A 16,073-nucleotide genomic window follows, 5' to 3' on the forward strand; every position below is an offset into this window, starting at 1 on the left:
AAGTGAAGCTTTTGTGACAGTATATTCCCATTAATTCGATCAATATCTACGCACCAAAATATAAATGATTATTGAAATGTTATTAAAGCATCGTTCATGCTTGCTGTAATAATTACAAGTCCTAACAGTCTGTAGCAAATTTATTTTTAAATTGTTCTTCTGGTTTAATATTTTAAAATCTTGCATTTAAAATAATGAACCAACTTATCTGTGATTAACTTTTCTTTTTTTTTGTGAGGCACTTTAAAAGGTAGCCGTAGGAAAATTAGCATTTCAAAAAGGACACACCCCTAGAGAATCTTCTGAGACCTATTTTCTTTTACCCGTTCACTCCTGCCGTAACTCCTTGGATTACGTATACGCACAGTTGCACAGAGTTAATGCACAAGTTCGACCTTTTAAAATACGGTTGGCTGCTTAATGTGCGGCGCGTGTTGGCTGGAGTGATATAAAGCAGGGATAGAAGGAAGTATCAAACACTTGTACGATAAAAATAATGAACCCGATGTGTGTTGATAATGCCCAGCACAGGCACTCCTAGCCAAACTGCCCAGGAAAAGCAAAAAAAGGGACAGCGGTCCCCGGTTCCTTGATAAATGATCCTTGAGCGAGCCGCTAGGCCTGGCAGAAAATGTGGCTTGTTGTGCAAGTAGATTAGCATTGAATTTGAATGGAAAATGAAAATGTTTTCCACACAACACACCCTAAGACCAACTCTTCCCAGCTTTTTCCTTGCGTGTGTCCAGTTGTCGGCAGCAATAATCAAATGAACTAGATTGTCATAAATCAAAGTTTGTTTGATGGTCGTTATTTGGACTTGGGTCAGAGGCATGCATAGATAAAATTTCGGCAAACAAAAAATGCTTTTTCTCCGCTCCTTGATGGCCGTCTATTTGTCAGAGCCTTGGGATTGGCCACCCCGAAATCAGTTAGAAGTATTTAAGGCCGGAGAGAATCGGCTAGGAGCAAACAAATAGGAAAAGTATTCGATTACGTTAGCTTTGCTCTACGCACTCAATGGACATTTAAGTTGTTTTGGAAAAGATGAGTGAAAACCCAAAATGGCTGGCAAATGTATAAATATATAGAAACTGGAACTTGATTAGTTATTTAGCGAAAATAAATTTGTTTGAATTTGGTACTACAAATTGTATTTGAAGAGCCCTTGCAATAACCACTGAAATTTAAAACAAATGAAAAAGTAAATCCTGCAAATTCATAAAATAATTAGGGAAAAATGTGGAACCAAATGCAGTGCACTCGTTTCTATCTTTTTTTGTTGGATTGAAGTGTTTTTTTTAGCAAGAATGATATTTAAAGAGTCATTCAATTATTCAATAAAAATATGATAATTACGCTCTTTTGATCAATATTAACTGTATATATTAGCAATGTTAGTGGTTTAGTTTTTTTATATTTTTAAATGGATATTTAAATCGTTTTTAATATTATAATGAAATATTAATTGAGTTGTTTGGCTACAAATTCAGTATTGGACGGCTAAAATTATTGTTTGTTCTATTATTTTATTGTTATTTTTGACAGTTTAATTATACCCCCAGTATGTAATGACTGCAATTGAGACACTAAAGTACATAACAGTCAGCCAACAAACCAGGAAAATCCATAGATAACACACACCTAATTTACCATTTTTTGAGCCTCTAAATAATGGTAACTTCCAGGAGGTTGCTGGATAAGGAAATCGATCAACATATTTGCAAATGTTTATTTAATCAGCAGTGACACTGAGGGTGAGTACAAATGGCTGTTTTTTTATAAATATGTTTGAGTATAGAAGTCGTTGCAATTGACCTGTCAATACCAAAGGTTAAGCTTCCATTTAAGCAAGTTGATTAACTGTACTCGCGGGCAAATTAAATGAAACAGGCAGATAGCTCGCATAAACTTTTAATTAAACAAAAAGGCAAGTGCAGAAGCAGTGAGTCAATGACTTTTGTACCTTTTTTAACCCGCTGGCCATTCATAATTACAGACGAGTTACGGCCGCAAAGACGAAGAGGAGTCGCTAGCCGCGGTCTTAAATAAAAGGAGCAAATATCGAAAATTACTAGCTGTTTTATAGACTTGGTGATACCACATGTAAACTTTTAAATTAGAGCAAGGAACGCTGATATAATCAAATGTAAAAAGTTAATTTTACTGAGCTTAAACTCAGTGAAACAGTAAAGCCAGCGCTAATTGAGATGCCCTTTAACAACCGGTACACTCCTCTCACTAATAGGTATTTTATATACCCTGCAGGTAACCCGAACAAGCATGCAACAAAGGCGAAGTTGGTGTTGGGGCTCCTTTTCATGTTGTCTGTGTTGGGGGTGCACTGAACTTGTGTATAGAAAATATGAGCAAAGTTGCGAAACAGAAGGAAAATTATAAATTGGGAGGGGACGAGGTAGAAAACTGTTAAAATGATTTCCTGCATTGCACGCTACGAAAACTTTAAATGCAACATGCAGCAGCAGCACGCAGTTCGTTAGGGAAAGTCCGTTCGCCCAGGAGTTGGGCAAGAAAACTTGCAGCACCCGGCAACAACTTGCAGCTGATTATGCACAACCAGTCTAATTAAAAATAGTTAATGCCGCAATGTAGCTGCTGCCCGAGCCACGAAATATTTCTGGCAATTATTAAAGCATACTCTTTTGGAGGCGAAGATTCTGAAAATTAATATGTATGCGGGAGTTCGCAGTTTATTATGAATGAAAAAATGCCAGAAATTACATTAAGTAAATTGAATAAATTTTAAATAGAAGAATGAATTTCGTGGAAGATTAAGGCAGCCATAAAATAATTATTCTGGTTTTTAAGCATGCCCCACGCATTTCTATTGTTTAATCAAAGCGAAGATGTATTGCATGACTATAAATAAACATAAAATCAGCAAAGTAATTGCACAAAGCAATAAAATTCATCAAAAATGCGGCAGCAAACCGAAAAATTTACGCTTAATTTAACATAGCAGACGTTGCCCAAGGGCAACTTTCTCGAATACACACACACTATGTATGTATAAATCGCACAATAGCTAAAGTAATGCTAATCAATTATGAATCAATGCTCGAAATCGAAGAAAAAGTCAAAACGCGTACGGCAAAGCCGCACACAAAAAAACGTGGAGCAAAAAAACGCAGACGAAATTGTACAATTGTGCGGAAAAAAGGCGATGGGCTGGGAATTTTCGGGGTGGGTCCAGCAATCCGCAGACGTACATATGTCGTCATTACGCCGGCATTGTGTTTGTTTTAATCAGCGGTGACTGTAAGGCCCGGAGTCAGCGGCAAATGTTTGCAACCCAGCCGAAAGAACGGAGAGGAAAAAATCGGGGAAAATCGAAAAAAGGAGCCCGCCAAGCAAATCAAATCAAAAGCCAGACCAAGAAGAAAACCTTCTGTTTCTCGAGTGTTTCAATTCACCCTGCGCGGTGAGGTGGGTATGTGGGGTGAGCCAATTGATTTGTTACGAGAATCTTCTTTTGCCCAAAACTATCAACAATGAGAAAAAGGTCAAGAAGGAAGTAGTTTTGGCACGTGCTTTTTTTTTAATTTATCCAAAGTCCTTTTGTTATTTATTAGTTTGAACTTAAACTTAAAAGTTTTGTGTTTCTGACTTACAGAACAGTCCGATTACAGAATTTGATAGGCTTCCTTTATTTCTTATTTAATCCTCTATATCAGATTAAATCTTCTAATTATATTGATCTAAAATGCAACACTGCTTTAAGGATGCCAAAAAATGAAAACCAATGATGCCAATGAACGCAAATGATGCCAATGATGCCAATTCTAAGAACAAATTCAACAGTTCCGATCTTCCAAATACAAGCATAGTGTTGATACTCAGGCGATTCTCTACTACCTTTTTTAAGGGTATTCAACTATCAAAGAAGGCACTTATCCATTCAGAGCCCACTTGTTTTACGTCACATCGTGCACATACCGCTTTCCTACGCTTTTTATTTCAATTGAAGTTGAACGGCCAACGTTTTTTACATGGTGAGCCTTCTTTTCTTGTTTCCCGCCGCCCGCCATTTTTATTTCCAATTGGGAAGCAATAAATGTGCGCCTGCGTCGGCAGAGGCAGCATTCGTGCCAAACAATGAAAAAGACAAACAATCAGCAATCATGCCAAAATTTGTTTTCATTTTTGTGGCGCCCACACACACACACTGTGACAAACCCCGTGTGCACATGTATGGGTGATGGGTGTGTGCTCTGTGATTGCCGGCACGATCATTTGGCATTGATTGAAGTGTATTTGTTATGCAGCCGAAAAGTGTTGTTGGCCCTGCCAACACCGCACCACCTTCACCCCCTTCCAGCCACTTCGTCTTTAGCCAGAGAAAATTACTCCAAACTATTCGCCAGATACAAGGATTGGCCGGGTCCTTTAACTACCGCACATATACGTACCCATACGTTCGCATACGATTACGGCTATTGAGTCTGAGATGGGTGTCTGTGCTTCCCTTTTATACAGCTTATCGAACAGAAATAGCTGTCATGACTCAAAAGCTTTAATACATTTCAGGGAACAAATTTCTGTAAGCAACAACAAATTTAACCAAAAGGACATTTTTAAAAATAAATGTAAAATGTTGTTACCTTATATTCATAGTAATTAAAAACATAAAGTGGATCTTAGACTGTAATTTAAATATTCTTTTGAAGTAAAGAAAGTCTCCTACACGGCATAGTTACTTTCTTCACTTCCTTTTTTAATAATTTCTCAAAACATATTTTAAAACTGGGTGGAAAATCATATTGTTGACAATCTAACCAGATTGAAATCGAAAAAATATCTACCCCCAAGCTGTATTTATTAAACACTATTAATTGGTTAGTTGTATATGTGTGAGCCCACATTATCTGTATTTTAGTGCCGTCTAGCATGCCAACCGCAAATTTTAGAATTATGACATGAGCATGCCACACGGCGCGAACTGACTGACACGCCCATTTAGGTGCACCCTGCTGTAGGGTATTTATCTTTGTTGCATTGGCCATTTCACCACATCGTGTGCACCGCTGCCAGCCACATGTCGGACAAGTAAACATGCGAATTAAATATATGACCAGCATGACAAAGAAAAAATACCCACAAATATCATGTAAATATACATTTGGCGGCAACGGCGGCTGCAAATGCAAAATATTTTCCCACAATTTATTCCAATCAAGATTGCAAGCTGACTTTATAAGCCATTCCAAATGATTTTGAATTTGAGAGACTCACCTTGAGGGTTTCTAAAGCTTTCATTTCAATGGTTTTCCGAGAAAGATTACATTTAATGGTTTACACTACAATCATAATATTTGAAGAGTAGTTGAACAAGTTTTTATTGGTCTTATTAATTAAGTACAGCCCAAAAAGTACTTCAGATCTTTAATGGTTCATTAAAGGTAGCTTCACGCCACAACTTTGAGTGCGGCTTTATTTGCATTTAATTCGGCAGTTTTAATCACATTTCTGCATATTAGGTGGAACAACCTGCTAAAATATTCACTGGCAGAACAAATGGCGTTCGACACGGTAGGAAAACATTAATCGAGTGGCGAAGTAGGCAAATAACAAACGCCGCTGATAACTAATAATAACATTTAGACAGACACGCAAGGAAACGCTTTGCATTTGCCGTTCGCCATTTCCCATTTCCCATTTCCACGGCCATTTCCCGCCAGAAAACTGCACGCAATGGAGACTGGCGGTCCGCGTTAAAGTCAAGCGCCGAAGGCGTCGCCTTTCATTTGGAAACGCCTCAGAAAGTGAAAACGCACATGTGTCCACGGGAAAATAGATGGAGGCCGAGGGGCTGGCAGGTCGGAGGTGCCGATCCATTGTGGATGGAGGGGGGCTGGCAATACTCATAAGGAAATTGTCATAAATAACGCACGGATAATGGCTTCCTTTGCAATGGCTTTTTCCTTTGTTTTGCCACACCCTGGCATTGAGGAGAAATTCGATTGAGGGACTTCAATTCCATTGAACAACATTTTCGGTGAGTCCAAAAAATGTACTTTAAATATTTATATTTTATATTAATTGTTTAAAAAGTTGTAAATTTGGTAAGAATTTTGTATCCATTAACTTCTTGAACATTTTTATAAAATAATTTTCAAAAATAGATGTTATATCCTTAGTAGAAAATAGGAAAAAATGTTAGTTAATAGGAAAGCCCTTTTTTTTGTTTACCAAATAAATAAAATATGCCTAATAAAATATTTATAAAGTTTTTGCTTACCTTAGCAATGTTGCAAGGTACCTCACTGTACTTTTTACTTTTTTATACCCTTGCAGAGGGTATTATAATTTCAGCCATAAGTTTGAATCGCAGTGAAGGGCATATTTCCGACCCTTTAAAGAATATATTCTTTTGATCAGCATCACCAAGCGAGTCGAACTAGCCATGCCTGTCTTTCTGTTCGTCTGTCCGTTTCAACTCAAACTAGTCCCTCAGTTTTAAAGGTTTTTGGAGTAAATTTATTAAGAAGTCGTTTGTTTTTTTGCAGGAGATTTACCATTTGGAACGGGCCTAATATATCATTTAGCTCCCACAGGAGAAAAAAGGGGAATAACATTATAATTTCGTTGTTTTTTAACATATATCCATATACAATGCGTTATAATTGTTTTTAACGATTTCAGAAATACGGCTTTCCTTTAATAAAAATCGGACGACTATATCATACGCTGCCATAGGAACGATCGAAAAATGTTTTGGAAAATCGAAAAATAGAATATTTAATTTTTGAACAGCTGCAAGGGTATAAAAACTTCGGATCGTCGAAGATTGCTCCCTCTCTTGTTGATTCTTGTTTTCCTGTTTTTCTTGGTATTTCAGGGCTTTTGACATCGAATTCCGTTGCCGTTGCTGTTCAGTGGTCACGGAATGGGGGGAAGGCGAGATTTTCGCTTGGCTCGCAGGCTTCGACGACTGGCTAAAGTGAAAATCACACTATATTTCAATTTCATGCGACAGTGCGCAGAGCGGCGGCGCGTCTACAGATTTATGACTAAATTCGCATTCACATATAAGCAGCTAATAAAATGCCGAGCTAAGCAAGCTCTTTTTTCTCGGCGCTTTTCTCGCTTTAAAAACGAAAACTATTTGGGTAAATGTTTGCCCAAAGCTGATTGCGTATACGCAGCGTGTGCCCTAAAAGTTTATGGCTGCCTTTGTCGCCGTTAGTTGCCTTTGCCTGCCTTCTTATGCACTTAAAAAAGGGCTCCGAAAGTTAAGTGGTATTTTGAAATATATTTACTTTTCTATCTATTACTTTATTTAATACAGATTTTAAAATAATAAAGTGCCTAATAATGCTAGGTTCGAGAGTTTTAATATTTTTAGATAAGTCTTACGTACTGAACATATTGAAAGTAATGATGTTGGTTTAAATCAGCTTTTATTTCTTTATGTGCACCCATTTTTTTGGTTTGTCTGTTGGCCTGTGTGAGCTGTTCTTGAAATCTTTCTTGTGTCAGCGCTAAAATTTCAGCAAAGTACCCGTGGATGCCTGTGCAAACATGGCCGCCGCTGCTTCCTTTACTCGAGGGCGCTACAAAGAGTTTACTCCAGCCCTCGTGTCAGAGCTGCCTTTGATCCCTTAATGCCAATAAAACGTTCACATGTCTTCTGGGCGTGTTGCGTCAACTTTTTATGTGCACTCCCCGCGCCGGAAGTTTTTGCATGTGACGAACTGTCTCCGCCCGATAAGCAACACTTTTAGCGGCTTACGCCGGGCTGAGCGGTGGATAAGCCCTGGCCATCGCCATTGCCACTGGTATTGCCTCGATTGCCTGCTGCGAAGTTTATCTGCCCGACCTGGCTTGAAAGGCGCCAAATGAGCGAACTCGGGCGCACAAAGCCCGCTAATTATGACGCGTGTGAGCCAAAACTCGCTTACGCGGCCGTTTAACCAACGTGATGCAGCAACAATGACGCGTTAATTGCAAAAATAATTAATAATATTGCCAAGCCAAGCCGCTGCTGAGCCTTGATAAACTATTGCCACATAATGCGGACGTGGCACAGTGATAAAATCATAGTCAAAGAACTTGCAAATAAAATACGTTGCAACATCTTCATGAAAGTGATGTAAATAACAGTACCATAATTATTCGAGGGAAATTAATAAAAAGCAAAAAATCATGATATTTAAAAGCCCAAATTATTTATTTTGTGATCAAATACTTAATGTACAAAAAAGGTTTTAACATGGCTTAATTTTAGCACACAAAATGTTGTATTTTTCCGACTATATACTACCATGAAATATTAGTTAAATATCTAAAAATCATTTCCAATTTAAATTATCTTCTAGTGCAAAGTAATATTATTTTTTTAATTTTTTAAATAGCAAAGATTTCTTAACTAAACCTAAAGATTATGTCCTGCATTACTCCAAATGCTAAGCCCACATATATTTAGTCCTAACCAAATTCCACTGTTGCTAATTTTATCGGGCTTTCTGTCAACTGTCAGCCACTTCAGCGGCAGTCTCAGCTTGCGAGCTTGTGAGCCAACTCCAGATCGTTCAGATATCGCAGGACCTATCTTTGGCGAGTCACTCCTGGCATTTGACATGTCGCTTATGTTGTGGTAGTCTGCTTAGAATGCGTTCCTTGTCAAAGTCCTGTCAGATTTGTGTCAGTCGCGTTCTCCCTTCGGCGATTTGCACATACGCTTTCGGAGGGAATGAAGGCTCCTTAATTAATATTGATGCCGCATTAACAATGCGGTATTTTCGGCCCCTGATTAAATCTGACTGATGATTTTTGATGGCAAAAACGAAAGCGAAAACAAGAACGCAACAAAACGCCTTTGTTTGGGGCTTAATTAAGCAGCGAGCTTGGTCCAACAATTGCTCATTGTTGATATTTAAGGCTTAATTACGGGCAAGGCCAAGTTGGTCGGCTCGAAAGTTTTCAGTGCCCTGAACTGCAATTGTTGTGCCCGCTTTTTGTCCGGAGACAATTCCCATCCCGGTCGAGATTATTGAAACGTTTTCCTAATCAGGACAGAGTGCTCGGCCGGAGGAAGACGCCCCTCCAGGCCGCAGTAAACTTGACTGCTTGGCTTTAGCAATGCATGGCCCGAAAGGCACATTCGGGACTCTAGCTCTCGTCCTGGAACTGAAAGTCAGACTGGCTGGCCCATCGAGTTGTCGCATTCACTATGACAGCAGCAGGTCAGCCACAGTATTCCTCCATGTCCTGGATAAGGATGCTATTTGATTCTTTTCTCACCGGCAGAAAATACAGCTCCAAAAAATATAATTTGGCTGAAAGGGTTTGGGCAGGTTATATTATGTATTCTGTTTTAAATCTAATATGAGGAATATGATATAATATGTAGGATATGCTGAAATCTTAAAATAATTTATCTTTTTGTAATACATTTTTACAAAATTATAAGTAGTAATATGTGATATAGTGATATAAAACGACAAAGTTATGAAAATTTACCTACTATTTTTCTTTGGTTTCATTTTCAATTGTTATAATAATTGTAATGGAAGACACAGAGAGGTATTAAACTGAGACCTGTTTATGCTGAACTGGAATATTTACAAGAGTATGCTGTCAAAAATTCTTTTTACTTGAACAATAATACCCTTTGCAATGGTTTATCCATAAGGCAGTGGCGTTTTAATTGAAATCATTTATTAATTAGCCAAGGAACAGGCAAACTATCTAATCTGTACTAAACGAAATATTTTTGTTTTTGTGGTAATTTTTTGACGGTGCTGTCACGCGTTGCTATATTCGCTTAGCAAAGTCTGAGGCAGGAATTCATCACATAGAAAGCATTTTTATTCTTCCGCTTTGTCTGCAGCATTATGGCTTGTGATGTGGCTTATTTCGAGTTTTCATTGCTACTTCTACTAATAAACAGTTGAAAAATTTGTAGAGTTTAACTGACATAAGCAACTGGTTTTTAATTAAGGCCCTGCCAATCAGTTCATAATAGATAACATCTACATGCGTAAACGTTGTTAACAAATAATAAAATAAAAAACAATTTAAAGCGTTTGATATTATAAGTAACTTCAGTTATGGGGAAAAATACTGCATTGAGAGTGCGTTTCCTTGTTGGGTGGTGTAATTACGTAGTGAACTGCATACTCCCAAAACCAATAAGCGTAAGTTTAACATTTTCAATGGCGTGCAAAGCAAGCGGAAGGCAAGTTATTGTGCTGCACACACACACAAAGGGAAAAGCCGCGAGGAAAACGAGTTCTCAAGTGGACGACGACCGACCGGGTGGCAAAGTGGAGGTCCTGGTGGACAGACACGGGCTGAAAGAGGACCAGACCAGGAGTGTCAGTAAGGGATAGTAAAACTTACAAGCAAAATGAAAATACAATCGCTGGACGTGCTCTTAACGTGGGCATAACAGCCAGCCGACTTTCAGGAGCTGGCAAGAGCAAACAAAAGGCAAGGATTGCATCAAATGAAGCGCACTGGGTGGACTACAAAAGCTTTCTTCGATATTAGCGCATGCCTGGCATTGTTGCTCCTGTAGCTGCACCACGAGCATCATCATCGTCGGTTTACACACTGCGTATACGCAACGCACGTGCAACAAAAGGAAATTGTTCCTGTGCACTCTGCCGTCGAATTTCAATTAACAAAATCATCCTAATGCCGGCTCGCCCACAGAATAGTTATCTGCCAGGTTGACCCAAGCAGGCAAATGCAGCTGATGCATAACCATGAGCCCAGGTTGAGCTCATCCGTATCCTGTCTGGCTGAAAGGATATATACGTAGAAGGGTGTTGACATTAAAGCTGGCTCCACATTAAACGTCTCGATATTTTCTTGAGGTGCTTTTTGCGACGACAAGTAAATAAACTAAGTAGAAAACTTGACTAACTTTGAATATTGTGAACTTAAACTGTCTGTAAAAACCATAAAAAACGTCTCTTTTGATCTCATCTAGTTTTTGTTCTTGTCTTAAAAAATTACTAAAAAGTTCTTAGTATAATCCAGAGATGTATGAAAATAAGTAGAAAATAAATAACCTAAGGATAAAACTTGACCAACTTAACACAAAACAACATCAACAAAAACTAATGTTTTGGTCTTTAAATAAATCACAACAAAGTTCTTAGTTTAATCCAAAGAAGTAAGAAAATTAGTTTAAGCCCCATTGAAGTTGTAGAAGAAAAATATTTAAATAAACATTTTTGTAGGTAAAGAAAACTAGTTGCAAAGTAAATTATTTTGCGAGCCAATTGTTGAGTCCGTTTTTTTTTGCATTTTGTTCTTATTCCAGCTTTCGTTTCAAGGCACTTCTCAATTACACAAGCTCGCTTACTAATTTTGGTTGGTAAAAAAGGAAAGTTGCCGACTAACTAATTGCACACAATTTTGCACAAGCTCCATTTACTAAAAAATAAAGCAGCTACCTAAACTTTTCTCTCTTTTTGTAACTCTGTTTTCCACACACACACATACACACGTCAGTCAGTCCTTGTAGCAACAACAATTAGAGCCAGGATCACGTTTATACCAACAGCATTTTATTAAAATGCTGGAGTCGCAGTGGCAACAAAATGAGATAGAGTAGCGCGTTTTTAATTTGTGCAACAACGAAGGTGCAAGTGAGTGGGGTATACGGTTGGAGGGAGACAGGGAGACAGGGATTCCAGCCACATTACATAACACACAACACCCGAAAAACAGAGCAATGCGGCGTATACTTAACAACGGCTGGCAGCCGTACCAAAAAACTGGCAACGGACCCCAAGTACGTGTTGCCATAAGTGTTACGTGAGTGTGTGTTTGCTGTTTTTGGGTGGGTGTGCAAAGGGTTCGAGAGTGTGCGGATGACTGTGACCCAAAATCATTAGCAATATGAGCAGCAGTTTGTATTAAAAACAAAGCCAGAGCTAAGGGGAATGGGCTGTGATATGCAAAAAGTTTACTAACGTATTAGGTTGGAAGCAGTACTTGGAATACTCTGTAAAAGTACACTAGAAATTTAAATTTAAGGAAGCAACATCCTTTAAAGGCTATTACAATTTTTGGTTTCAAATAAATTGGTTATTAATATCTCATGGCATTTTTCATAGAATTGTTTCAGGCGGTTAGGAAATTTTACTTACCTTTTTAATTCATTTTGTTAATCCTAAATACATTTTCAATGCATTTTCTTATTAACTCGTTTTTAAATTAAATTAATATGGTAAACATAATAATATGGCAAAGCTCAATATACCTCAAATATCCTTTAGACAGAAATGTCTGCGCTCTTTTATTTTTGGTGGCATGTGTGAGCCGGGCAAAAGGTTAAATTAAATGGCTAAATGATAAGCATTTGGGTTAAATTGCTCCGCCTGGCAAGCCGAAAAACACAAAACGTGAATATATGGCAAACTGAGGGAAGTCGTCCCCTTTTTTATTTGGCCTGAATGGAATGCGTACAGTCGCTTCTAATGTTTTTAATAGCAAAAGTTATAATGAATTTGTTAAAGAGCAAAAGCAGCTGCGGAAGGGGAGTTTCAGTCTTGATTGTTTAGCGTTCTGTTTGCGTTTGCCTTTATTTCCCATCCCCCTGGTTTTTTGTAAATTTTGTTAAGCTCTCCCATTGAAATTATTCCGTGTTTTTTTTGTTTTGTTTTGGTTTGTTAGGTAATCAGGAGCGGCGAGCTTAATTTTTATTTTTAGTGAGCTCGCTTCTGCGGTTAACCTGATGCCGGGGCTGTCAGCATTTTATGTTTATGTGTGCTGTGCATTTTAAACAACTTTTTCTTTTATGTATTGCTGTGTTTGACTTTTATTTTAATCACGCAAAATATTGTGCAAATATTTAATTATGAGCTTGTTAACATTATTTGTGTGAGACCATAATGTGACCAAAGCCTACTGCCTGAATACAGATTAATGTCGTCCTTGGGAATTGTCATCATTAATAAGACTGGAAATATCCTTCAAGTAATAAAAAAGTGCGGGCGAAATAAATGTTTTTCTGTTGGTTTAATTGGTAGACATACTTGTCTTAAATAGGTTTCTAATCTTGTTTATGAAAAGGGAAATTTAAGCTTGTGTCCTTACTTGTGATGTAATCTGGCAAGCCAAAGCTGACTTCAATCAATTTCCAGTCTCGGCTGATGCAGTTTTCTCGCTTGGTTTCATCTTCAAAAACACTTATACCTAGTTTTTTTGTGTATGAACTGAATGGCAAACAAGGTCTTAGAGCTTCCACAACCCAACTTCCGTAGTCCGAGAGATGACAAAGTTTTTCTCTCGGCCTTTCGAGCAAACAACTCGTTAGGCTAATGAAATTTCTTGTGCCTTGGCCAAGATTTGCGCAGGAGTGTCGATGGCCCGCAGCTTATCACAGCTACCGCATCAACGGGCTGCATGGAAAATTCAATTTTCCAACACTAATTGAATGGTTTATTTTGACAAGGTGGCCCCATGTTAGCTGATAACCCCAAAGGGTTTGCCGCAAATACACACCGACACACGAACACTCGCACAGGTGAGTGCAAATTGGAGCAACCAAATTCGTTTTCCTGCATATTGTTTGTGGTGAATTTATAGCCTGGATATCGCATGGCCCCTGCAGCTCTTTTATAACCAAAAATGAAAGTTTTAACTAATATTTACTGACCCATGTAGAGTATATATAAATGTTTTTTTTTAATTTAATACTATTTATTCGGCTATAGATGAGTTTTTGTGGGCTGCAAATTGCAATGTAAAACTTTAATATTTTTCCCCAGGATTAGCTTAAATCTACCCTTTTGTTAAGTGGATTTAAATTTACATCAGTTTTAAGCGAATTTAAATTTTGTTTTCACCCAGTGATGATTAGCTTATGTATATCCAACTAAATTCTGAAAAAAGTTAAGGCATTATTAGGGGCTAGGAACCTTTGCACTTCCAGATTTATTTAAGAGATATCAGGATTACTTTTTGTAGCAGCACCTGCAGGTCTTCTCGGCCTTGAACCAGTAAACTACTTCATGTCGATAGTTCTCGTTGGGCTCAAGAGTAATCGATGGAAACTCCGGGTGATTCATGGCATCGGGGAATTTCTCCGTTTCCACGCAGAAGGATCCGTGCTTCACATATCGAGCGCCCTTCTTGCCAGATATGGTGGACATATTGTTTGCAGTGTAGAACTGCATACCGGGCTGGTCGGTCCACACCTCCATTGCTCGGCCACTGGGCGGATGCACAATCTTGGCCACCTTGACAATGGATCTTTGGGGCCGACCTCCATTGACCACGAAGCAGTTGTCGAAGCCTTTGATCAATCTGTCCTCAAAATGCTTCAGGCGATCGCCCAGCAAGACGGGCGACCTGAGATCGAAGACAGTGTCTGCCACGCCGTTCAAGTTCCCTGTGGGGATCTGCCAATCGTCCGTGTCCACAATCTCGCAGGATGCAATCTCCACCGTGTGCTCCGCCAATCCTTTGGCCCCGGAGGCGTGACCAGCTAGATTGTAGTAGGCGTGGTTCGAGAGGTTGACCACCGTCTGGCGATCGGTGGTGGCCTCGAAGGTGATCGACAATCTATTCTCATTGTCCAGCCGGTAGGTGATCAGGCACGTCAGAGTGCCCGGGTATCCTTCGTGGCCATGTTCCGAGTCGTGCCGGAAGACCACGCCCGCAGGAGTCTTCTGCACCACCTCCCAGATGACGCTGTCGAATCCCACAAATCCGCCGTGTAGTTGGAATCTATCCTGGAATTTAGGAATGGTTTTTGTATTAACAATCAATAAAATATTTAAGTTTCTTTGTTTAAGAATACAAATACGTTCAATCTGGTTTGTAAGGTATAGCGGAGAGGTCTATACGTTGGTACACCTTTTTGGATTATCTTTACTTTTTGATCATCATCTTATAAAAGGAATAGTTTTAAAACATTTGAAATTTATTTAATTTTTAAAATGGTAGCAAAATGTACACATTAATCTCTTATTTTCACTTTTTTTAAATTTTTTTTCCTTTTTTTACTGTTTTGCCAAATCTAGCAATAAAACTGAAACTTACTCTATCCCATTTAAATTTATGTAGGAAATCAGAATCAGCTTAGTCGACTATCAGATATTATCTTTCTTTGCATAAAACTATTTTGCTAAAATTGTAGTTACCAAAAGCAATAAACAAAAAAATATTTATTTCTCTAATTGAAAAAATTTTAAATATTTGATGGTACCAACGAACAGACCTTTGCCCTATTATAAGGTTAAGCCCTTGCAATTAACTGAAAATATTTAGATATTTATTTTACAAAATGTAAAAATAAGGTTTCCTCTACTGCCGCTGCTTTTGATATATCTTAAAGAACTCTCCTTACCGTTTTTTAAAGTTTTAAGTGTCATTATTTACCTCGATGTTCTTTGTCACCTTGATGGTTGTGTCCTCCACGGTATACTCGCCGTTGGCAACCCGGTTTGCCACTCGGCCAAGGGTTCCCCCGATGTAGGCCCCCTTGTTGGCCACGTACCCGGCAATGTCGTCGAAGCCCAGGCACACATCCTCCATCTTCTTGGAGTCGTCCGGCAGAGAAACGCTCTGGATGATGGCACCTAGTTGGATCACCGACACGGACATGCCCTTGGTGTTCTTCAGTGTGAAGCAGCGCACCATTTCTCGGGATTCGGTGAGAGGGTTCACGGCCAGGCCGAAGTTTTTTTCCTCAATGGTGATTGACATTTTGGTGTTTCCTTGTCTGGTTCCTTACCCTAAAAATACTTGACAGGAACTGCCTCTTCGGTCTTATTGAAAATTTGTGAAAATTTCCATAAACCGAATTTGTGGTCAATCCAAATAAAAAACAAATAAGGGCTTGTGACACTTAGTTAAAATATAGCCTGCTGATTTATTTGGGGAAGTAGTATGTTTACAGGAGGTTTATGGCAGAGATTAATTTAATTCTTCATAGATTGATGGAGTGTTACTACTTGCTGATTTTTAATAGATTTTAAATTAATTTTTTTAATAACATTTAAGGGGATAAAATAGGGCTGTAAATAGTGAGTTATATTGATTTTAGTGCTGAAACTTACTGTTTTGACGTCAAGTGCTGTGTAACTTAA

General features: G+C 38.5%; 1 protein-coding gene across 1 annotated transcript; it reads right to left on the bottom strand.

Moving 5' to 3' along the window:
* Positions 1-13,883: 13,883 nt before the first annotated feature.
* Positions 13,884-15,817, bottom strand: LOC108045830 (galactose mutarotase). The gene is made up of 2 exons (XM_017125264.2): positions 15,364-15,817; positions 13,884-14,714 (listed from the first exon to the last, which is right to left on the bottom strand). Exons 1-2 carry the CDS (start codon positions 15,688-15,690, stop codon positions 13,935-13,937), a joined length of 1,107 nt encoding a protein of 368 aa, XP_016980753.1. The 5' UTR covers positions 15,691-15,817; the 3' UTR covers positions 13,884-13,934.
* Positions 15,818-16,073: the final 256 nt, after the last annotated feature.

The sequence above is a fragment of the Drosophila rhopaloa genome, unplaced genomic scaffold (genome assembly GCF_018152115.1).
Source record: "Drosophila rhopaloa isolate 14029-0021.01 unplaced genomic scaffold, ASM1815211v1 contig_2, whole genome shotgun sequence".
In the NCBI taxonomy this organism is placed as follows: domain Eukaryota; kingdom Metazoa; phylum Arthropoda; class Insecta; order Diptera; family Drosophilidae; genus Drosophila; species Drosophila rhopaloa.

Bases quoted from the DNA above. Each gene is read 5' to 3' on its own strand.
- LOC108045830 (XM_017125264.2), bottom strand. From the start codon at position 15,690: ATGTCAATCACCATTGAGGAAAAAAACTTCGGCCTGGCCGTGAACCCT. The intron at 14,715-15,363 runs GTAAATAATGAC...CCTAAATTCCAG, and splicing joins AGGTGACAAAGAACATCGAG to GATAGATTCCAACTACACGG.